The sequence below is a fragment of the Tribolium castaneum genome, chromosome 7, assembly GCF_031307605.1.
Source record: "Tribolium castaneum strain GA2 chromosome 7, icTriCast1.1, whole genome shotgun sequence".
Classification (NCBI taxonomy): Eukaryota; Metazoa; Arthropoda; class Insecta; order Coleoptera; family Tenebrionidae; genus Tribolium; species Tribolium castaneum.
In genome coordinates this window covers 202,560-226,745 of record NC_087400.1, presented here as the reverse complement: position 1 = coordinate 226,745, position 24,186 = coordinate 202,560, and the positions used below count along the sequence as shown (strand labels likewise).

The 24,186-nt window shown below is 32.7% G+C and overlaps 1 protein-coding gene across 1 annotated transcript; it reads right to left on the bottom strand.

Annotated features, from left to right (window-relative positions):
* Positions 1 to 22,402: 22,402 nt before the first annotated feature.
* eas (easily shocked) lies at positions 22,403 to 24,114 on the bottom strand. The gene is made up of 5 exons (XM_008202096.3): positions 23,719 to 24,114; positions 23,545 to 23,666; positions 23,055 to 23,327; positions 22,559 to 23,005; positions 22,403 to 22,512 (listed from the first exon to the last, which is right to left on the bottom strand). The coding sequence occupies exons 1-5, from the start codon at positions 23,833 to 23,835 to the stop codon at positions 22,449 to 22,451; spliced, it is 1,023 nt and encodes a 340-aa protein (XP_008200318.2). The 5' UTR covers positions 23,836 to 24,114; the 3' UTR covers positions 22,403 to 22,448.
* Between the last annotated feature and the right edge of the window lie 72 nt (positions 24,115 to 24,186).

Genomic DNA, 24,186 nt, shown 5'->3' with positions numbered 1-24,186 from the left:
AAAAACTCTACAAAATGGCATAGGACTCAAGGCGATATCTCGCAAAAAAATTTTCAATTTTCAAACGCCGATTACGGCCAAACTAAAAGAGCTAGGAGAAAACGCTTTTTTAGATCGGAAAGAGAACATCAAAATCTATAAGATAGAATCGGTTTTAGTTGATTTAGAAACACTTTAAAAATTGACCGATTTTAAGGGGGGGGGGTGTTAACTTTTTTTTAATTTTTTTTATTTTCTCATTTCTGGCTAAACTATTCGAAAAAGTGGAACTATTTTGACCCATACCTATGCAAAATGATCCGGGGAATCGATTGGCATCGAGAAAATTGCCAAATTCCCAATAGTTTTTTAGTTATGAATTTTTTAAAATTTTCCCAATTTTTGCATTTGTCTCCAATTTGCTCGAAAACTATTAGTCGGAGAACAATAATTTTTTTTGAAAAAGATAGATAATTTAAAGAGCTTTCCAACGATAATACACTTCATGGGGTTATCTCTGATAGTTCCGGAGCTATTGCTTGACAAAAGTTCCGGGTACCCAAAATCGACAAAAATTGCGACGAAAATTGAAAAATCAAACTTCTAAAAATCGAACATATGGACTTTTTGTGGACTAAAAACAACTTTTGTGGGTTGTTAAGACATGTAGAAGTCCATAAAAATTTACTGGAGTGAGTTTAAAAAAAAATTTTTTTTTCACCTCTTTGAAGGTAAGTAAGAATTACGCAAGAAATTTTAGCAAAAAAATTGAAAATTTTAAATCTCGTGAAAAGTTGGTATAATACAGAAAATGAGCCGCTGAATTCAATGGAACAAACCGCATTGCTCTATGACTTTTAGTTTCCGAGTTATGAATTTTTTTAATGAATAAAATTTTTCACTATGACAAATGGCTACCCTAAATTTAGGCAAAAATTTTTAAATTTTTAATTCTTGTGAAAAATTGATATATTATGTAAAATGAGCCGTAGAATTCAACCGAACAAACCGCATTGCTCTACGACTTTTAGTTTTTTTTTTATGAATTTTTTTAGTGAAAAACTTTGATCGCCTCTGTAGCCGGAACCGTTACCCGGAGCGGCTCCGGGTTTAGTCGAAAAAATAGATAAAATTAAGCGCTATCAGATGGTTTTTTGTTCGTTGCTCTAAGTCTTACAGTTTCCGAGAAAAACGCAAAAAAAGGTTTCCATTTTCACTTTTTTTCAATTTTCAACCGCTAATTACGGCGAAACTATTAGAGTTATCGAGAAACGGAAAAATGGAGGACAACCGGAATAAAAAACTCTACAAAATGGCATAGGACTCAAGGCGATATCTCGCAAAAAAATTTTCAATTTTCAAACGCCGATTACGGCCAAACTAAAAGAGCTAGGAGAAAACGCTTTTTTAGATCGGAAAGAGAACATCAAAATCTATAAGATAGAATCGGTTTTAGTTGATTTAGAAACACTTTAAAAATTGACCGATTTTAAGGGGGGGGGGTGTTAACTTTTTTTTAATTTTTTTTACTTTCTCATTTCTGGCTAAACTATTCGAAAAAGTGGAACTATTTTGACCCATACCTATGCAAAATGATCCGGGGAATCGATTGGCATCGAGAAAATTGCCAAATTCCCAATAGTTTTTTAGTTATGAATTTTTTAAAATTTTCCCAATTTTTGCATTTGTCTCCAATTTGCTCGAAAACTATTAGTCGGAGAACAATAATTTTTTTTGAAAAAGATAGATAATTTAAAGAGCTTTCCAACGATAATACACTTCATGGGGTTATCTCTGATAGTTCCGGAGCTATTGCTTGACAAAAGTTCCGGGTACCCAAAATCGACAAAAATTGCGACGAAAATTGAAAAATCAAACTTCTAAAAATCGAACATATGGACTTTTTGTGGACTAAAAACAACTTTTGTGGGTTGTTAAGACATGTAGAAGTCCATAAAAATTTACTGGAGTGAGTTTAAAAAAATTTTTTTTTTTCACCTCTTTGAAGGTAAGTAAGAATTACGCAAGAAATTTTAGCAAAAAAATTGAAAATTTTAAATCTCGTGAAAAGTTGGTATAATACAGAAAATGAGCCGCTGAATTCAATGGAACAAACCGCATTGCTCTATGACTTTTAGTTTCCGAGTTATGAATTTTTTTAATGAATAAAATTTTTCACTATGACAAATGGCTACCCTAAATTTAGGCAAAAATTTTTAAATTTTTAATTCTTGTGAAAAATTGATATATTATGTAAAATGAGCCGTAGAATTCAACCGAACAAACCGCATTGCTCTACGACTTTTAGTTTTTTTTTTATGAATTTTTTTAGTGAAAAACTTTGATCGCCTCTGTAGCCGGAACCGTTACCCGGAGCGGCTCCGGGTTTAGTCGAAAAAATAGATAAAATTAAGCGCTATCAGATGGTTTTTTGTTCGTTGCTCTAAGTCTTACAGTTTCCGAGAAAAACGCAAAAAAAGGTTTCCATTTTCACTTTTTTTCAATTTTCAACCGCTAATTACGGCGAAACTATTAGAGTTATCGAGAAACGGAAAAATGGAGGACAACCGGAATAAAAAACTCTACAAAATGGCATAGGACTCAAGGCGATATCTCGCAAAAAAATTTTCAATTTTCAAACGCCGATTACGGCCAAACTAAAAGAGCTAGGAGAAAACGCTTTTTTAGATCGGAAAGAGAACATCAAAATCTATAAGATAGAATCGGTTTTAGTTGATTTAGAAACACTTTAAAAATTGACCGATTTTAAGGGGGGGGGGTGTTAACTTTTTTTTAATTTTTTTTATTTTCTCATTTCTGGCTAAACTATTCGAAAAAGTGGAACTATTTTGACCCATACCTATGCAAAATGATCCGGGGAATCGATTGGCATCGAGAAAATTGCCAAATTCCCAATAGTTTTTTAGTTATGAATTTTTTAAAATTTTCCCAATTTTTGCATTTGTCTCCAATTTGCTCGAAAACTATTAGTCGGAGAACAATAATTTTTTTTGAAAAAGATAGATAATTTAAAGAGCTTTCCAACGATAATACACTTCATGGGGTTATCTCTGATAGTTCCGGAGCTATTGCTTGACAAAAGTTCCGGGTACCCAAAATCGACAAAAATTGCGACGAAAATTGAAAAATCAAACTTCTAAAAATCGAACATATGGACTTTTTGTGGACTAAAAACAACTTTTGTGGGTTGTTAAGACATGTAGAAGTCCATAAAAATTTACTGGAGTGAGTTTAAAAAAATTTTTTTTTTTCACCTCTTTGAAGGTAAGTAAGAATTACGCAAGAAATTTTAGCAAAAAAATTGAAAATTTTAAATCTCGTGAAAAGTTGGTATAATACAGAAAATGAGCCGCTGAATTCAATGGAACAAACCGCATTGCTCTATGACTTTTAGTTTCCGAGTTATGAATTTTTTTAATGAATAAAATTTTTCACTATGACAAATGGCTACCCTAAATTTAGGCAAAAATTTTTAAATTTTTAATTCTTGTGAAAAATTGATATATTATGTAAAATCAGCCGTAGAATTCAACCGAACAAACCGCATTGCTCTACGACTTTTAGTTTTTTTTTTATGAATTTTTTTAGTGAAAAACTTTGATCGCCTCTGTAGCCGGAACCGTTACCAGGAGCGGCTCCGGGTTTAGTCGAAAAAATAGATAAAATTAAGCGCTATCAGATGGTTTTTTGTTCGTTGCTCTAAGTCTTACAGTTTCCGAGAAAAACGCAAAAAAAGGTTTCCATTTTCACTTTTTTTCAATTTTCAACCGCTAATTACGGCGAAACTATTAGAGTTATCGAGAAACGGAAAAATGGAGGACAACCGGAATAAAAAACTCTACAAAACGGCATAGGACTCAAGGCGATATCTCGCAAAAAAATTTTCAATTTTCAAACGCCGATTACGGCCAAACTAAAAGAGCTAGGAGAAAACGCTTTTTTAGATCGGAAAGAGAACATCAAAATCTATAAGATAGAATCGGTTTTAGTTGATTTAGAGACACTTTAAAAATTGACCGATTTTAAGGGGGGGGTGTTAACTTTTTTTTAATTTTTTTTATTTTCTCATTTCTGGCTAAACTATTCGAAAAAGTGGAACTATTTTGATCCATACCTATGCAAAATGATCCGGGGAATCGATTGGCATCGAGAAAATTGCCAAATTCCCAATAGTTTTTTAGTTATGAATTTTTTAAAATTTTCCCAATTTTTGCATTTGTCTCCAATTTGCTCGAAAACTATTAGTCGGAGAACAATAATTTTTTTTGAAAAAGATAGATAATTTAAAGAGCTTTCCAACGATAATACACTTCATGGGGTTATCTCTGATAGTTCCGGAGCTATTGCTTGACAAATGTTCCGGGTACCCAAAATCGACAAAAATTGCGACGAAAATTGAAAAATCAAACTTCTAAAAATCGAACATATGGACTTTTTGTGGACTAAAAACAACTTTTGTGGGTTGTTAAGACATGTAGAAGTCCATAAAAATTTACTGGAGTGAGTTTAAAAAAAATTTTTTTTTTCACCTCTTTGAAGGTAAGTAAGAATTACGCAAGAAATTTTAGCAAAAAAATTGAAAATTTTAAATCTCGTGAAAAGTTGGTATAATACAGAAAATGAGCCGCTGAATTCAATGGAACAAACCGCATTGCTCTATGACTTTTAGTTTCCGAGTTATGAATTTTTTTAATGAATAAAATTTTTCACTATGACAAATGGCTACCCTAAATTTAGGCAAAAATTTTTAAATTTTTAATTCTTGTGAAAAATTGATATATTATGTAAAATGAGCCGTAGAATTCAACCGAACAAACCGCATTGCTCTACGACTTTTAGTTTTTTTTTTATGAATTTTTTTAGTGAAAAACTTTGATCGCCTCTGTAGCCGGAACCGTTACCCGGAGCGGCTCCGGGTTTAGTCGAAAAAATAGATAAAATTAAGCGCTATCAGATGGTTTTTTGTTCGTTGCTCTAAGTCTTACAGTTTCCGAGAAAAACGCAAAAAAAGGTTTCCATTTTCACTTTTTTTCAATTTTCAACCGCTAATTACGGCGAAACTATTAGAGTTATCGAGAAACGGAAAAATGGAGGACAACCGGAATAAAAAACTCTACAAAATGGCATAAAACTCAAGGCGATATCTCGCAAAAAATTTTTCAATTTTCAAACGCCGATTACGGCCAAACTAAAAGAGCTAGGAGAAAACGCTTTTTTAGATCGGAAAGAGAACATCAAAATCTATAAGATAGAATCGGTTTTAGTTGATTTAGAGACACTTTAAAAATTGACCGATTTTAAGGGGGGGGTGTTAACTTTTTTTTAATTTTTTTTATTTTCTCATTTCTGGCTAAACTATTCGAAAAAGTGGAACTATTTTGATCCATACCTATGCAAAATGATCCGGGGAATCGATTGGCATCGAGAAAATTGCCAAATTCCCAATAGTTTTTTAGTTATGAATTTTTTAAAATTTTCCCAATTTTTGCATTTGTCTCCAATTTGCTCGAAAACTATTAGTCGGAGAACAATAATTTTTTTTGAAAAAGATAGATAATTTAAAGAGCTTTCCAACGATAATACACTTCATGGGGTTATCTCTGATAGTTCCGGAGCTATTGCTTGACAAAAGTTCCGGGTACCCAAAATCGACAAAAATTGCGACGAAAATTGAAAAATCAAACTTCTAAAAATCGAACATATGGACTTTTTGTGGACTAAAAACAACTTTTGTGGGTTGTTAAGACATGTAGAAGTCCATAAAAATTTACTGGAGTGAGTTTAAAAAAAATTTTTTTTTTCACCTCTTTGAAGGTAAGTAAGAATTACGCAAGAAATTTTAGCAAAAAAATTGAAAATTTTAAATCTCGTGAAAAGTTGGTATAATACAGAAAATGAGCCGCTGAATTCAATGGAACAAACCGCATTGCTCTATGACTTTTAGTTTCCGAGTTATGAATTTTTTTAATGAATAAAATTTTTCACTATGACAAATGGCTACCCTAAATTTAGGCAAAAATTTTTAAATTTTTAATTCTTGTGAAAAATTGATATATTATGTAAAATGAGCCGTAGAATTCAACCGAACAAACCGCATTGCTCTACGACTTTTAGTTTTTTTTTTATGAATTTTTTTAGTGAAAAACTTTGATCGCCTCTGTAGCCGGAACCGTTACCCGGAGCGGCTCCGGGTTTAGTCGAAAAAATAGATAAAATTAAGCGCTATCAGATGGTTTTTTGTTCGTTGCTCTAAGTCTTACAGTTTCCGAGAAAAACGCAAAAAAAGGTTTCCATTTTCACTTTTTTTCAATTTTCAACCGCTAATTACGGCGAAACTATTAGAGTTATCGAGAAACGGAAAAATGGAGGACAACCGGAATAAAAAACTCTACAAAATGGCATAAAACTCAAGGCGATATCTCGCAAAAAATTTTTCAATTTTCAAACGCCGATTACGGCCAAACTAAAAGAGCTAGGAGAAAACGCTTTTTTAGATCGGAAAGAGAACATCAAAATCTATAAGATAGAATCGGTTTTAGTTGATTTAGAGACACTTTAAAAATTGACCGATTTTAAGGGGGGGGTGTTAACTTTTTTTTAATTTTTTTTATTTTCTCATTTCTGGCTAAACTATTCGAAAAAGTGGAACTATTTTGATCCATACCTATGCAAAATGATCCGGGGAATCGATTGGCATCGAGAAAATTGCCAAATTCCCAATAGTTTTTTAGTTATGAATTTTTTAAAATTTTCCCAATTTTTGCATTTGTCTCCAATTTGCTCGAAAACTATTAGTCGGAGAACAATAATTTTTTTTGAAAAAGATAGATAATTTAAAGAGCTTTCCAACGATAATACACTTCATGGGGTTATCTCTGATAGTTCCGGAGCTATTGCTTGACAAAAGTTCCGGGTACCCAAAATCGACAAAAATTGCGACGAAAATTGAAAAATCAAACTTCTAAAAATCGAACATATGGACTTTTTGTGGACTAAAAACAACTTTTGTGGGTTGTTAAGACATGTAGAAGTCCATAAAAATTTACTGGAGTGAGTTTAAAAAAAATTTTTTTTTTCACCTCTTTGAAGGTAAGTAAGAATTACGCAAGAAATTTTAGCAAAAAAATTGAAAATTTTAAATCTCGTGAAAAGTTGGTATAATACAGAAAATGAGCCGCTGAATTCAATGGAACAAACCGCATTGCTCTATGACTTTTAGTTTCCGAGTTATGAATTTTTTTAATGAATAAAATTTTTCACTATGACAAATGGCTACCCTAAATTTAGGCAAAAATTTTTAAATTTTTAATTCTTGTGAAAAATTGATATATTATGTAAAATGAGCCGTAGAATTCAACCGAACAAACCGCATTGCTCTACGACTTTTAGTTTTTTTTTTATGAATTTTTTTAGTGAAAAACTTTGATCGCCTCTGTAGCCGGAACCGTTACCCGGAGCGGCTCCGGGTTTAGTCGAAAAAATAGATAAAATTAAGCGCTATCAGATGGTTTTTTGTTCGTTGCTCTAAGTCTTACAGTTTCCGAGAAAAACGCAAAAAAAGGTTTCCATTTTCACTTTTTTTCAATTTTCAACCGCTAATTACGGCGAAACTATTAGAGTTATCGAGAAACGGAAAAATGGAGGACAACCGGAATAAAAAACTCTACAAAATGGCATAAAACTCAAGGCGATATCTCGCAAAAAATTTTTCAATTTTCAAACGCCGATTACGGCCAAACTAAAAGAGCTAGGAGAAAACGCTTTTTTAGATCGGAAAGAGAACATCAAAATCTATAAGATAGAATCGGTTTTAGTTGATTTAGAGACACTTTAAAAATTGACCGATTTTAAGGGGGGGGTGTTAACTTTTTTTTAATTTTTTTTATTTTCTCATTTCTGGCTAAACTATTCGAAAAAGTGGAACTATTTTGATCCATACCTATGCAAAATGATCCGGGGAATCGATTGGCATCGAGAAAATTGCCAAATTCCCAATAGTTTTTTAGTTATGAATTTTTTAAAATTTTCCCAATTTTTGCATTTGTCTCCAATTTGCTCGAAAACTATTAGTCGGAGAACAATAATTTTTTTTGAAAAAGATAGATAATTTAAAGAGCTTTCCAACGATAATACACTTCATGGGGTTATCTCTGATAGTTCCGGAGCTATTGCTTGACAAAAGTTCCGGGTACCCAAAATCGACAAAAATTGCGACGAAAATTGAAAAATCAAACTTCTAAAAATCGAACATATGGACTTTTTGTGGACTAAAAACAACTTTTGTGGGTTGTTAAGACATGTAGAAGTCCATAAAAATTTACTGGAGTGAGTTTAAAAAAAATTTTTTTTTTCACCTCTTTGAAGGTAAGTAAGAATTACGCAAGAAATTTTAGCAAAAAAATTGAAAATTTTAAATCTCGTGAAAAGTTGGTATAATACAGAAAATGAGCCGCTGAATTCAATGGAACAAACCGCATTGCTCTATGACTTTTAGTTTCCGAGTTATGAATTTTTTTAATGAATAAAATTTTTCACTATGACAAATGGCTACCCTAAATTTAGGCAAAAATTTTTAAATTTTTAATTCTTGTGAAAAATTGATATATTATGTAAAATGAGCCGTAGAATTCAACCGAACAAACCGCATTGCTCTACGACTTTTAGTTTTTTTTTTATGAATTTTTTTAGTGAAAAACTTTGATCGCCTCTGTAGCCGGAACCGTTACCCGGAGCGGCTCCGGGTTTAGTCGAAAAAATAGATAAAATTAAGCGCTATCAGATGGTTTTTTGTTCGTTGCTCTAAGTCTTACAGTTTCCGAGAAAAACGCAAAAAAAGGTTTCCATTTTCACTTTTTTTCAATTTTCAACCGCTAATTACGGCGAAACTATTAGAGTTATCGAGAAACGGAAAAATGGAGGACAACCGGAATAAAAAACTCTACAAAATGGCATAGGACTCAAGGCGATATCTCGCAAAAAAATTTTCAATTTTCAAACGCCGATTACGGCCAAACTAAAAGAGCTAGGAGAAAACGCTTTTTTAGATCGGAAAGAGAACATCAAAATCTATAAGATAGAATCGGTTTTAGTTGATTTAGAGACACTTTAAAAATTGACCGATTTTAAGGGGGGGGTGTTAACTTTTTTTTAATTTTTTTTATTTTCTCATTTCTGGCTAAACTATTCGAAAAAGTGGAACTATTTTGATCCATACCTATGCAAAATGATCCGGGGAATCGATTGGCATCGAGAAAATTGCCAAATTCCCAATAGTTTTTTAGTTATGAATTTTTTAAAATTTTCCCAATTTTTGCATTTGTCTCCAATTTGCTCGAAAACTATTAGTCGGAGAACAATAATTTTTTTTGAAAAAGATAGATAATTTAAAGAGCTTTCCAACGATAATACACTTCATGGGGTTATCTCTGATAGTTCCGGAGCTATTGCTTGACAAAAGTTCCGGGTACCCAAAATCGACAAAAATTGCGACGAAAATTGAAAAATCAAACTTCTAAAAATCGAACATATGGACTTTTTGTGGACTAAAAACAACTTTTGTGGGTTGTTAAGACATGTAGAAGTCCATAAAAATTTACTGGAGTGAGTTTAAAAAAAATTTTTTTTTTCACCTCTTTGAAGGTAAGTAAGAATTACGCAAGAAATTTTAGCAAAAAAATTGAAAATTTTAAATCTCGTGAAAAGTTGGTATAATACAGAAAATGAGCCGCTGAATTCAATGGAACAAACCGCATTGCTCTATGACTTTTAGTTTCCGAGTTATGAATTTTTTTAATGAATAAAATTTTTCACTATGACAAATGGCTACCCTAAATTTAGGCAAAAATTTTTAAATTTTTAATTCTTGTGAAAAATTGATATATTATGTAAAATGAGCCGTAGAATTCAACCGAACAAACCGCATTGCTCTACGACTTTTAGTTTTTTTTTTATGAATTTTTTTAGTGAAAAACTTTGATCGCCTCTGTAGCCGGAACCGTTACCCGGAGCGGCTCCGGGTTTAGTCGAAAAAATAGATAAAATTAAGCGCTATCAGATGGTTTTTTGTTCGTTGCTCTAAGTCTTACAGTTTCCGAGAAAAACGCAAAAAAAGGTTTCCATTTTCACTTTTTTTCAATTTTCAACCGCTAATTACGGCGAAACTATTAGAGTTATCGAGAAACGGAAAAATGGAGGACAACCGGAATAAAAAACTCTACAAAATGGCATAAAACTCAAGGCGATATCTCGCAAAAAATTTTTCAATTTTCAAACGCCGATTACGGCCAAACTAAAAGAGCTAGGAGAAAACGCTTTTTTAGATCGGAAAGAGAACATCAAAATCTATAAGATAGAATCGGTTTTAGTTGATTTAGAGACACTTTAAAAATTGACCGATTTTAAGGGGGGGGTGTTAACTTTTTTTTAATTTTTTTTATTTTCTCATTTCTGGCTAAACTATTCGAAAAAGTGGAACTATTTTGATCCATACCTATGCAAAATGATCCGGGGAATCGATTGGCATCGAGAAAATTGCCAAATTCCCAATAGTTTTTTAGTTATGAATTTTTTAAAATTTTCCCAATTTTTGCATTTGTCTCCAATTTGCTCGAAAACTATTAGTCGGAGAACAATAATTTTTTTTGAAAAAGATAGATAATTTAAAGAGCTTTCCAACGATAATACACTTCATGGGGTTATCTCTGATAGTTCCGGAGCTATTGCTTGACAAAAGTTCCGGGTACCCAAAATCGACAAAAATTGCGACGAAAATTGAAAAATCAAACTTCTAAAAATCGAACATATGGACTTTTTGTGGACTAAAAACAACTTTTGTGGGTTGTTAAGACATGTAGAAGTCCATAAAAATTTACTGGAGTGAGTTTAAAAAAAATTTTTTTTTTCACCTCTTTGAAGGTAAGTAAGAATTACGCAAGAAATTTTAGCAAAAAAATTGAAAATTTTAAATCTCGTGAAAAGTTGGTATAATACAGAAAATGAGCCGCTGAATTCAATGGAACAAACCGCATTGCTCTATGACTTTTAGTTTCCGAGTTATGAATTTTTTTAATGAATAAAATTTTTCACTATGACAAATGGCTACCCTAAATTTAGGCAAAAATTTTTAAATTTTTAATTCTTGTGAAAAATTGATATATTATGTAAAATGAGCCGTAGAATTCAACCGAACAAACCGCATTGCTCTACGACTTTTAGTTTTTTTTTTATGAATTTTTTTAGTGAAAAACTTTGATCGCCTCTGTAGCCGGAACCGTTACCCGGAGCGGCTCCGGGTTTAGTCGAAAAAATAGATAAAATTAAGCGCTATCAGATGGTTTTTTGTTCGTTGCTCTAAGTCTTACAGTTTCCGAGAAAAACGCAAAAAAAGGTTTCCATTTTCACTTTTTTTCAATTTTCAACCGCTAATTACGGCGAAACTATTAGAGTTATCGAGAAACGGAAAAATGGAGGACAACCGGAATAAAAAACTCTACAAAATGGCATAAAACTCAAGGCGATATCTCGCAAAAAATTTTTCAATTTTCAAACGCCGATTACGGCCAAACTAAAAGAGCTAGGAGAAAACGCTTTTTTAGATCGGAAAGAGAACATCAAAATCTATAAGATAGAATCGGTTTTAGTTGATTTAGAGACACTTTAAAAATTGACCGATTTTAAGGGGGGGGTGTTAACTTTTTTTTAATTTTTTTTATTTTCTCATTTCTGGCTAAACTATTCGAAAAAGTGGAACTATTTTGATCCATACCTATGCAAAATGATCCGGGGAATCGATTGGCATCGAGAAAATTGCCAAATTCCCAATAGTTTTTTAGTTATGAATTTTTTAAAATTTTCCCAATTTTTGCATTTGTCTCCAATTTGCTCGAAAACTATTAGTCGGAGAACAATAATTTTTTTTGAAAAAGATAGATAATTTAAAGAGCTTTCCAACGATAATACACTTCATGGGGTTATCTCTGATAGTTCCGGAGCTATTGCTTGACAAAAGTTCCGGGTACCCAAAATCGACAAAAATTGCGACGAAAATTGAAAAATCAAACTTCTAAAAATCGAACATATGGACTTTTTGTGGACTAAAAACAACTTTTGTGGGTTGTTAAGACATGTAGAAGTCCATAAAAATTTACTGGAGTGAGTTTAAAAAAAATTTTTTTTTTCACCTCTTTGAAGGTAAGTAAGAATTACGCAAGAAATTTTAGCAAAAAAATTGAAAATTTTAAATCTCGTGAAAAGTTGGTATAATACAGAAAATGAGCCGCTGAATTCAATGGAACAAACCGCATTGCTCTATGACTTTTAGTTTCCGAGTTATGAATTTTTTTAATGAATAAAATTTTTCACTATGACAAATGGCTACCCTAAATTTAGGCAAAAATTTTTAAATTTTTAATTCTTGTGAAAAATTGATATATTATGTAAAATGAGCCGTAGAATTCAACCGAACAAACCGCATTGCTCTACGACTTTTAGTTTTTTTTTTATGAATTTTTTTAGTGAAAAACTTTGATCGCCTCTGTAGCCGGAACCGTTACCCGGAGCGGCTCCGGGTTTAGTCGAAAAAATAGATAAAATTAAGCGCTATCAGATGGTTTTTTGTTCGTTGCTCTAAGTCTTACAGTTTCCGAGAAAAACGCAAAAAAAGGTTTCCATTTTCACTTTTTTTCAATTTTCAACCGCTAATTACGGCGAAACTATTAGAGTTATCGAGAAACGGAAAAATGGAGGACAACCGGAATAAAAAACTCTACAAAATGGCATAAAACTCAAGGCGATATCTCGCAAAAAATTTTTCAATTTTCAAACGCCGATTACGGCCAAACTAAAAGAGCTAGGAGAAAACGCTTTTTTAGATCGGAAAGAGAACATCAAAATCTATAAGATAGAATCGGTTTTAGTTGATTTAGAGACACTTTAAAAATTGACCGATTTTAAGGGGGGGGTGTTAACTTTTTTTTAATTTTTTTTATTTTCTCATTTCTGGCTAAACTATTCGAAAAAGTGGAACTATTTTGATCCATACCTATGCAAAATGATCCGGGGAATCGATTGGCATCGAGAAAATTGCCAAATTCCCAATAGTTTTTTAGTTATGAATTTTTTAAAATTTTCCCAATTTTTGCATTTGTCTCCAATTTGCTCGAAAACTATTAGTCGGAGAACAATAATTTTTTTTGAAAAAGATAGATAATTTAAAGAGCTTTCCAACGATAATACACTTCATGGGGTTATCTCTGATAGTTCCGGAGCTATTGCTTGACAAAAGTTCCGGGTACCCAAAATCGACAAAAATTGCGACGAAAATTGAAAAATCAAACTTCTAAAAATCGAACATATGGACTTTTTGTGGACTAAAAACAACTTTTGTGGGTTGTTAAGACATGTAGAAGTCCATAAAAATTTACTGGAGTGAGTTTAAAAAAAATTTTTTTTTCACCTCTTTGAAGGTAAGTAAGAATTACGCAAGAAATTTTAGCAAAAAAATTGAAAATTTTAAATCTCGTGAAAAGTTGGTATAATACAGAAAATGAGCCGCTGAATTCAATGGAACAAACCGCATTGCTCTATGACTTTTAGTTTCCGAGTTATGAATTTTTTTAATGAATAAAATTTTTCACTATGACAAATGGCTACCCTAAATTTAGGCAAAAATTTTTAAATTTTTAATTCTTGTGAAAAATTGATATATTATGTAAAATGAGCCGTAGAATTCAACCGAACAAACCGCATTGCTCTACGACTTTTAGTTTTTTTTTTATGAATTTTTTTAGTGAAAAACTTTGATCGCCTCTGTAGCCGGAACCGTTACCCGGAGCGGCTCCGGGTTTAGTCGAAAAAATAGATAAAATTAAGCGCTATCAGATGGTTTTTTGTTCGTTGCTCTAAGTCTTACAGTTTCCGAGAAAAACGCAAAAAAAGGTTTCCATTTTCACTTTTTTTCAATTTTCAACCGCTAATTACGGCGAAACTATTAGAGTTATCGAGAAACGGAAAAATGGGGGACAACCGGAATAAAAAACTCTACAAAATGGCATAGGACTCAAGGCGATATCTCGCAAAAAATTTTTCAATTTTCAAACGCCGATTACGGCCAAACTAAAAGAGCTAGGAGAAAACGCTTTTTTAGATCGGAAAGAGAACATCAAAATCTATAAGATAGAATCGGTTTTAGTTGATTTAGAGACACTTTAAAAATTGACCGATTTTAAGGGGGGGGTGTTAACTTTTTTTTAATTTTTTTTATTTTCTCATTTCTGGCTAAACTATTCGAAAAAGTGGAACTATTTTGATCCATACCTATGCAAAATGATCCGGGGAATCGATTGGCATCGAGAAAATTGCCAAATTCCCAATAGTTTTTTAGTTATGAATTTTTTAAAATTTTCCCAATTTTTGCATTTGTCTCCAATTTGCTCGAAAACTATTAGTCGGAGAACAATAATTTTTTTTGAAAAAGATAGATAATTTAAAGAGCTTTCCAACGATAATACACTTCATGGGGTTATCTCTGATAGTTCCGGAGCTATTGCTTGACAAAAGTTCCGGGTACCCAAAATCGACAAAAATTGCGACGAAAATTGAAAAATCAAACTTCTAAAAATCGAACATATGGACTTTTTGTGGACTAAAAACAACTTTTGTGGGTTGTTAAGACATGTAGAAGTCCATAAAAATTTACTGGAGTGAGTTTAAAAAAAATTTTTTTTTTCACCTCTTTGAAGGTAAGTAAGAATTACGCAAGAAATTTTAGCAAAAAAATTGAAAATTTTAAATCTCGTGAAAAGTTGGTATAATACAGAAAATGAGCCGCTGAATTCAATGGAACAAACCGCATTGCTCTATGACTTTTAGTTTCCGAGTTATGAATTTTTTTAATGAATAAAATTTTTCACTATGACAAATGGCTACCCTAAATTTAGGCAAAAATTTTTAAATTTTTAATTCTTGTGAAAAATTGATATATTATGTAAAATGAGCCGTAGAATTCAACCGAACAAACCGCATTGCTCTACGACTTTTAGTTTTTTTTTTATGAATTTTTTTAGTGAAAAACTTTGATCGCCTCTGTAGCCGGAACCGTTACCCGGAGCGGCTCCGGGTTTAGTCGAAAAAATAGATAAAATTAAGCGCTATCAGATGGTTTTTTGTTCGTTGCTCTAAGTCTTACAGTTCCCGAGAAAAACGCAAAAAAAGGTTTCCATTTTCACTTTTTTTCAATTTTCAACCGCTAATTACGGCGAAACTATTAGAGTTATCGAGAAACGGAAAAATGGAGGACAACCGGAATAAAAAACTCTACAAAATGGCATAGGACTCAAGGCAATATCTCGCAAAAAAATTTTCAATTTTCAAACGCCGATTACGGCCAAACTAAAAGAGCTAGGAGAAAACGCTTTTTTAGATCGGAAAGAAAACATCAAAATCTATAAGATAGAATCGGTTTTAGTTGATTTAGAGACACTTTAAAAATTGACCGATTTTAAGGGGGGGGTGTTAACTTTTTTTTAATTTTTTTTATTTTCTCATTTCTGGCTAAACTATTCGAAAAAGTGGAACTATTTTGATCCATACCTATGCAAAATGATCCGGGGAATCGATTGGCATCGAGAAAATTGCCAAATTCCCAATAGTTTTTTAGTTATGAATTTTTTAAAATTTTCCCAATTTTTGCATTTGTCTCCAATTTGCTCGAAAACTATTAGTCGGAGAACAATAATTTTTTTTGAAAAAGATAGATAATTTAAAGAGCTTTCCAACGATAATACACTTCATGGGGTTATCTCTGATAGTTCCGGAGCTATTGCTTGACAAAAGTTCCGGGTACCCAAAATCGACAAAAATTGCGACGAAAATTGAAAAATCAAACTTCTAAAAATCGAACATATGGACTTTTTGTGGACTAAAAACAACTTTTGTGGGTTGTTAAGACATGTAGAAGTCCATAAAAATTTACTGGAGTGAGTTTAAAAAAAATTTTTTTTTTCACCTCTTTGAAGGTAAGTAAGAATTACGCAAGAAATTTTAGCAAAAAAATTGAAAATTTTAAATCTCGTGAAAAGTTGGTATAATACAGAAAATGAGCCGCTGAATTCAATGGAACAAACCGCATTGCTCTATGACTTTTAGTTTCCGAGTTATGAATTTTCTTAATGAATAAAATTTTTCACTATGACAAATGGCTACCCTAAATTTAGGCAAAAATTTTTAAATTTTTAATTCTTGTGAAAAATTGATATATTATGTAAAATGAGCCGTAGAATTCAACCGAACAAACCGCATTGCTCTACGACTTTTAGTTTTTTTTTTATGAATTTTTTTAGTGAAAAACTTTGATCGCCTCTGTAGCCGGAACCGTTACCCGGAGCGGCTCCGGGTTTAGTCGAAAAAATAGATAAAATTAAGCGCTATCAGATGGTTTTTTGTTCGTTGCTCTAAGTCTTACAGTTTCCGAGAAAAACGCAAAAAAAGGTTTCCATTTTCACTTTTTTTCAATTTTCAACCGCTAATTACGGCGAAACTATTAGAGTTATCGAGAAACGGAAAAATGGGGGACAACCGGAATAAAAAACTCTACAAAATGGCATAGGACTCAAGGCGATATCTCGCAAAAAATTTTTCAATTTTCAAACGCCGATTACGGCCAAACTAAAAGAGCTAGGAGAAAACGCTTTTTTAGATCGGAAAGAGAACATCAAAATCTATAAGATAGAATCGGTTTTAGTTGATTTAGAGACACTTTAAAAATTGACCGATTTTAAGGGGGGGGTGTTAACTTTTTTTTAATTTTTTTTATTTTCTCATTTCTGGCTAAACTATTCGAAAAAGTGGAACTATTTTGATCCATACCTATGCAAAATGATCCGGGGAATCGATTGGCATCGAGAAAATTGCCAAATTCCCAATAGTTTTTTAGTTATGAATTTTTTAAAATTTTCCCAATTTTTGCATTTGTCTCCAATTTGCTCGAAAACTATTAGTCGGAGAACAATAATTTTTTTGAAAAAGATAGATAATTTAAAGAGCTTTCCAACGATAATACACTTCATGGGGTTATCTCTGATAGTTCCGGAGCTATTGCTTGACAAAAGTTCCGGGTACCCAAAATCGACAAAAATTGCGACGAAAATTGAAAAATCAAACTTCTAAAAATCGAACATATGGACTTTTTGTGGACTAAAAACAACTTTTGTGGGTTGTTAAGACATGTAGAAGTCCATAAAAATTTACTGGAGTGAGTTTAAAAAAAATTTTTTTTTTCACCTCTTTGAAGGTAAGTAAGAATTACGCAAGAAATTTTAGCAAAAAAATTGAAAATTTTAAATCTCGTGAAAAGTTGGTATAATACAGAAAATGAGCCGCTGAATTCAATGGAACAAACCGCATTGCTCTATGACTTTTAGTTTCCGAGTTATGAATTTTTTTAATGAATAAAATTTTTCACTATGACAAATGGCTACCCTAAATTTAGGCAAAAATTTTTAAATTTTTAATTCTTGTGAAAAATTGATATATTATGTAAAATGAGCCGTAGAATTCAACCGAACAAACCGCATTGCTCTACGACTTTTAGTTTTTTTTTTATGAATTTTTTTAGTGAAAAACTTTGATCGCCTCTGTAGCCGGAACCGTTACCCGGAGCGGCTCCGGGTTTAGTCGAAAAAATAGATAAAATTAAGCGCTATCAGATGGTTTTTTGTTCGTTGCTCTAAGTCTTACAGTTTCCGAGAAAAACGCAAAAAAAGGTTTCCATTTTCACTTTTTTTCAATTTTCAACCGCTAATTACGGCGAAACTATTAGAGTTATCGAGAAACGGAAAAATGGGGGACAACCGGAATAAAAAACTCTACAAAATGGCATAGGACTCAAGGCGATATCTCGCAAAAAATTTTTCAATTTTCAAACGCCGATTACGGCCAAACTAAAAGAGCTAGGAGAAAACGCTTTTTTAGATCGGAAAGAGAACATCAAAATCTATAAGATAGAATCGGTTTTAGTTGATTTAGAGACACTTTAAAAATTGACCGATTTTAAGGGGGGGGTGTTAACTTTTTTTTAATTTTTTTTATTTTCTCATTTCTGGCTAAACTATTCGAAAAAGTGGAACTATTTTGATCCATACCTATGCAAAATGATCCGGGGAATCGATTGGCATCGAGAAAATTGCCAAATTCCCAATAGTTTTTTAGTTATGAATTTTTTAAAATTTTCCCAATTTTTGCATTTGTCTCCAATTTGCTCGAAAACTATTAGTCGGAGAACAATAATTTTTTTTGAAAAAGATAGATAATTTAAAGAGCTTTCCAACGATAATATACTTCATGGGGTTATCTCTGATAGTTCCGGAGCTATTGCTTGACAAAAGTTCCGGGTACCCAAAATCGACAAAAATTGCGACGAAAATTGAAAAATCAAACTTCTAAAAATCGAACATATGGACTTTTTGTGGACTAAAAACAACTTTTGTGGGTTGTTAAGACATGTAGAAGTCCATAAAAATTTACTGGAGTGAGTTTAAAAAAAATTTTTTTTTTCACCTCTTTGAAGGTAAGTAAGAATTACGCAAGAAATTTTAGCAAAAAAATTGAAAATTTTAAATCTCGTGAAAAGTTGGTATAATACAGAAAATGAGCCGCTGAATTCAATGGAACAAACCGCATTGCTCTATGACTTTTAGTTTCCGAGTTATGAATTTTTTTAATGAATAAAATTTTTCACTATGACAAATGGCTACCCTAAATTTAGGCAAAAATTTTTAAATTTTTAATTCTTGTGAAAAATTGATATATTATGTAAAATGAGCCGTAGAATTCAACCGAACAAACCGCATTGCTCTACGACTTTTAGTTTTTTTTTTATGAATTTTTTTAGTGAAAAACTTTGATCGCCTCTGTAGCCGGAACCGTTACCCGGAGCGGCTCCGGGTTTAGTCGAAAAAATAGATAAAATTAAGCGCTATCAGATGGTTTTTTGTTCGTTGCTCTAAGTCTTACAGTTTCCGAGAAAAACGCAAAAAAAGGTTTCCATTTTCACTTTTTTTCAATTTTCAACCGCTAATTACGGCGAAACTATTAGAGTTATCGAGAAACGGAAAAATGGAGGACAACCGGAATAAAAAACTCTACAAAATGGCATAGGACTCAAGGCGATATCTCGCAAAAAATTTTTCAATTTTCAAACGCCGATTACGGCCAAACTAAAAGAGCTAGGAGAAAACGCTTTTTTAGATCGGAAAGAGAACATCAAAATCTATAAGATAGAATCGGTTTTAGTTGATTTAGAGACACTTTAAAAATTGACCGATTTTAAGGGGGGGGTGTTAACTTTTTTTTAATTTTTTTTATTTTCTCATTTCTGGCTAAACTATTCGAAAAAGTGGAACTATTTTGATCCATACCTATGCAAAATGATCCGGGGAATCGATTGGCATCGAGAAAATTGCCAAATTCCCAATAGTTTTTTAGTTATGAATTTTTTAAAATTTTCCCAATTTTTGCATTTGTCTCCAATTTGCTCGAAAACTATTAGTCGGAGAACAATAATTTTTTTTGAAAAAGATAGATAATTTAAAGAGCTTTCCAACGATAATACACTTCATGGGGTTATCTCTGATAGTTCCGGAGCTATTGCTTGACAAAAGTTCCGGGTACCCAAAATCGACAAAAATTGCGACGAAAATTGAAAAATCAAACTTCTAAAAATCGAACATATGGACTTTTTGTAGACTAAAAACAACTTTTGTGGGTTGTTAAGACATGTAGAAGTCCATAAAAATTTACTGGAGTGAGTTTAAAAAAAATTTTTTTTTTCACCTCTTTGAAGGTAAGTAAGAATTACGCAAGAAATTTTAGCAAAAAAATTGAAAATTTTAAATCTCGTGAAAAGTTGGTATAATACAGAAAATGAGCCGCTGAATTCAATGGAACAAACCGCATTGCTCTATGACTTTTAGTTTCCGAGTTATGAATTTTTTTAATGAATAAAATTTTTCACTATGACAAATGGCTACCCTAAATTTAGGCAAAAATTTTTAAATTTTTAATTCTTGTGAAAAATTGATATATTATGTAAAATGAGCCGTAGAATTCAACCGAACAAACCGCATTGCTCTACGACTTTTAGTTTTTTTTTTATGAATTTTTTTAGTGAAAAACTTTGATCGCCTCTGTAGCCGGAACCGTTACCCGGAGCGGCTCCGGGTTTAGTCGAAAAAATAGATAAAATTAAGCGCTATCAGATGGTTTTTTGTTCGTTGCTCTAAGTCTTACAGTTTCCGAGAAAAACGCAAAAAAAGGTTTCCATTTTCACTTTTTTTCAATTTTCAACCGCTAATTACGGCGAAACTATTAGAGTTATCGAGAAACGGAAAAATGGAGGACAACCGGAATAAAAAACTCTACAAAATGGCATAGGACTCAAGGCGATATCTCGCAAAAAATTTTTCAATTTTCAAACGCCGATTACGGCCAAACTAAAAGAGCTAGGAGAAAACGCTTTTTTAGATCGGAAAGAGAACATCAAAATCTATAAGATAGAATCGGTTTTAGTTGATTTAGAGACACTTTAAAAATTGACCGATTTTAAGGGGGGGGTGTTAACTTTTTTTTAATTTTTTTTATTTTCTCATTTCTGGCTAAACTATTCGAAAAAGTGGAACTATTTTGATCCATACCTATGCAAAATGATCCGGGGAATCGATTGGCATCGAGAAAATTGCCAAATTCCCAATAGTTTTTTAGTTATGAATTTTTTAAAATTTTCCCAATTTTTGCATTTGTCTCCAATTTGCTCGAAAACTATTAGTCGGAGAACAATAATTTTTTTTGAAAAAGATAGATAATTTAAAGAGCTTTCCAACGATAATACACTTCATGGGGTTATCTCTGATAGTTCCGGAGCTATTGCTTGACAAAAGTTCCGGGTACCCAAAATCGACAAAAATTGCGACGAAAATTGAAAAATCAAACTTCTAAAAATCGAACATATGGACTTTTTGTGGACTAAAAACAACTTTTGTGGGTTGTTAAGACATATGCAAAGCCATAAATATTGAATAGACTGTATGTAATTCACCCCCTTTCTCCTTTTTTTTTTTTTTTTTTTAAGTCCCACTTTTTACGATTGTGCAATAAGACCTTTACAGCCATCATACAAACACAAAAATAAACTTACCCTTAGTTTTTGGTGGGGCGGAAATTCCGTTTTTTTTACGTTATTGAGGACTTTTAACAAGGTCGTAGAATTACAGTAACAACAGACAAAATAAAACAAAAAACGGAGATTTAAATCACATTAAGCCACTTTCATAAAAAACAACCCTTCAAAAAATAAAACCCATATCTCTATTCCTAATTAACCGAAAATTTTTAAACTACTACCAACTTATTCTCCACTGCAAACAGTCCCCCAAAGTAGAAAAAGTAATTACAAAAATTGAAAAAAAAATTAAGGGTGGGTTTTTCAAACTAATGCAAACCCAATCGAGTGACCCCTCAAACTTCACCGCCTGAACTGGACATTACAAAAACACAAAAATGTGTAGGTCTTTTGTGGCTCCTTAGAAAGATAGCAAAATAACTATCGAAAATTACAATTTTAACTAGACCGTCGTTTAGATTACATCAAGATGCATCTTTTCTCTCATATGACAAAATTGCACCCAACGCTTAGTTTCCGAGATATTTAAAGAATTAATTTCAAATTCAAATTTTCGCGCCTGCGTTTATTTTTATCTTTTTTGAGCACAGTTTTCAGCTAGCAGCGTAATTTTTTACATTTTTCAATTCTAAGGCAACATCCCCGAATAGTTGGAGAATAATAAATATTGTTATTCTTGTGAAAAAATAATATATTATGTAAAATGAGCCGTAGAATTCAACCGAACAAACCGCATTGCTCTACGACTTTTAGTTTTTTTTTTATGAATTTTTTTAGTGAAAAACTTTGATCGCCTCTGTAGCCGGAACCGTTACCCGGAGCGGCTCCGGGTTTAGTCGAAAAAATAGATAAAATTAAGCGCTATCAGATGGTTTTTTGATCGTTGCTCTAAGTCTTACAGTTTCCGAGAAAAACGCAAAAAAAAATCCATTTTCACTTTTTTTCAACTTTTGATTGCCGATTACGGCGAAACTATTAGAATTATCGAAAAATCGAAAGAAACTAGAATAAAATCCAATTTCTGTGTTAAGTTATCAAAAATTACTCGTACAAGGCGAGTAAAAATGTCAAATTTTGACATAAATTTGAAATTCGGCACTTAAAAGTAACAACAGAATGTAAATTACTTACCTTTTTTTTCATACAGAGTGTCAAAAATTAGTTTGACAACTTTGAAATAAGAAAAATAATATAGGGGAAAATTTTTTGGGTAATAAATAAAACACAACATCAACTTGCGTAAATTTAATAATTTAACTCATAAAATAACTTATCTTCAATTTAGGTTTTCCAACTGTTCCTTCTTCTTAAAATATTCATTGAATCTGATAACGGCATACCTGCAACCAACATGCTAGTGCAAAAAATCCCCATAAAAAAACTCACCCTAAAAAATCGAACGCAATGTCGGAATGTTCAGTTTGAATGAGCGCCCAAATGCCCCAAAACAAATGACTGGCGAGCGTAAACTTGTCGACTTGATTGAGCAATAATTCAAGCTGTGATTGGCTAGCGTCAGGTTGAAACTCATTCAAGTAACAACCAAGCCAAAAAATTTGAAATTCCCGCGTTGGATAATTCCCATAATCGACATTTTCCACACCCGCAAATTCCAAAAAATGATTAGCGATATCGAACGCTTGATAATTATAGTTGGCGTATTCGTAATCGATAAAGGTGACCTGATCCTTCTCCGAATTATAAATCACATTGCCTAGGAGTAAATCATTGTGACAAAAAACGATCGGGCACTTTTCCATGCTTAAATTTCTTTGTAAAAAACTAAATTCTTGTTCGAGTTGCATTTTTGTGGGTGCCCCGATTTTGTGGTACCTTTAACTTGATAAATGAATCAAAGTTGTTAAATTTTTTTCAGTTGTACCTCTCGTTTTTGGTAATATCACTAAATTGTTCAGGTACTAGGTCGAGAAAACTCCGGATTTTGGGCCAGAGGAGGGGCTGAGGATTGGAAATGTCTGGGACTTGGACTTTGTGTAATTTGCCCATATGGCTGGCCACCAGATGAGCAATTTTTGGGTTTTTTGCCATGGTGGGGCTCAGAGTGCACCCAGGGACGTATTCGTACGCTAAACCATTTTCAAAGGTGGCGTAAAGACTGGGGGCGAGCCTCAAACGGCTCAAAAGTAAAATGTTCCTGCAAAAAATACAATTTTCGAAAAAATATTTTTTTTTATTTATTACAGTCTGAAGCGTAAAATAATCGTTTTAAAGCTACAGATTATTCAACACGCCAACTTGATGACCTATGCCCTAATCCCTAACAACAAAAACAACTCTGATAAGAACCGAGTTTAATTCCATGGCCTCCTCTAATCCCGCGCTTAAATTACCCACGTGATCTTTCATCTCACCTCGTTTCGGCCTTGCGATCAATCAGAAGGTCAGTCTTATTCCCGTAGACCCTCACCAGCACCGTTTCACCCTCCTCTCCCCTACATCCAACCAATTTATTCGTAATGCCATCTGTCAACAGCTGATTCATTCACACTTTTACCCCGTCTTCTTAAGGCCCCCATCTCGCTCACCTTAAAGTCAACACGCCGCCCCCAATGCGGCCTTATCGCCGCCAACACGCGCGCCGCCCCCGCATTTATATCATCCTCGTTCACATGCAGCGATAAGTGCGGAATTTTTTCTTCCATTTCAACTTATGAATGACACGTCCACACTTAACACTCACACAATGTACACTAACACTAATAAAATGATAACAATTGCAGCAATTTAACTATTGTCAGAATGAGCGGAATTTTTCTCTTTTTCTGTGCCACTACATATTTCAAATATTGATCGTGGCGTGTTTTGCCGGTTGGCAACATTGCTAACCCAATTTTCTCCTACAAAATGCGGAAAATTGTGCAATTGTCAAGGCAATCAAGTCGCCCATGCTGCTGACTACATTAAACAAATGATGCAATTTTTCGCGCGCCGTTGCTAGGCAATAAGTGTTCTGACATAGTTACTGTCACTTACAAGATTGTTACCATGGTTAC

What these genes read in the sequence shown, in the direction of transcription:
- eas (XM_008202096.3), bottom strand. Translation starts at nt 23,835, where the DNA reads ATGGAAGAAAAAATTCCGCACTTATCGCTGCATGTGAACGAGGATGAT. An exon ending in GGCGGCGTGTTGACTTTAAG is followed by an intron (nt 23,667 to 23,718) that starts GTGAGCGAGATG and finishes TGAATGAATCAG; the next exon opens with CTGTTGACAGATGGCATTAC. An exon ending in GATATTACCAAAAACGAGAG is followed by an intron (nt 23,006 to 23,054) that starts GTACAACTGAAA and finishes ATCAAGTTAAAG; the next exon opens with GTACCACAAAATCGGGGCAC.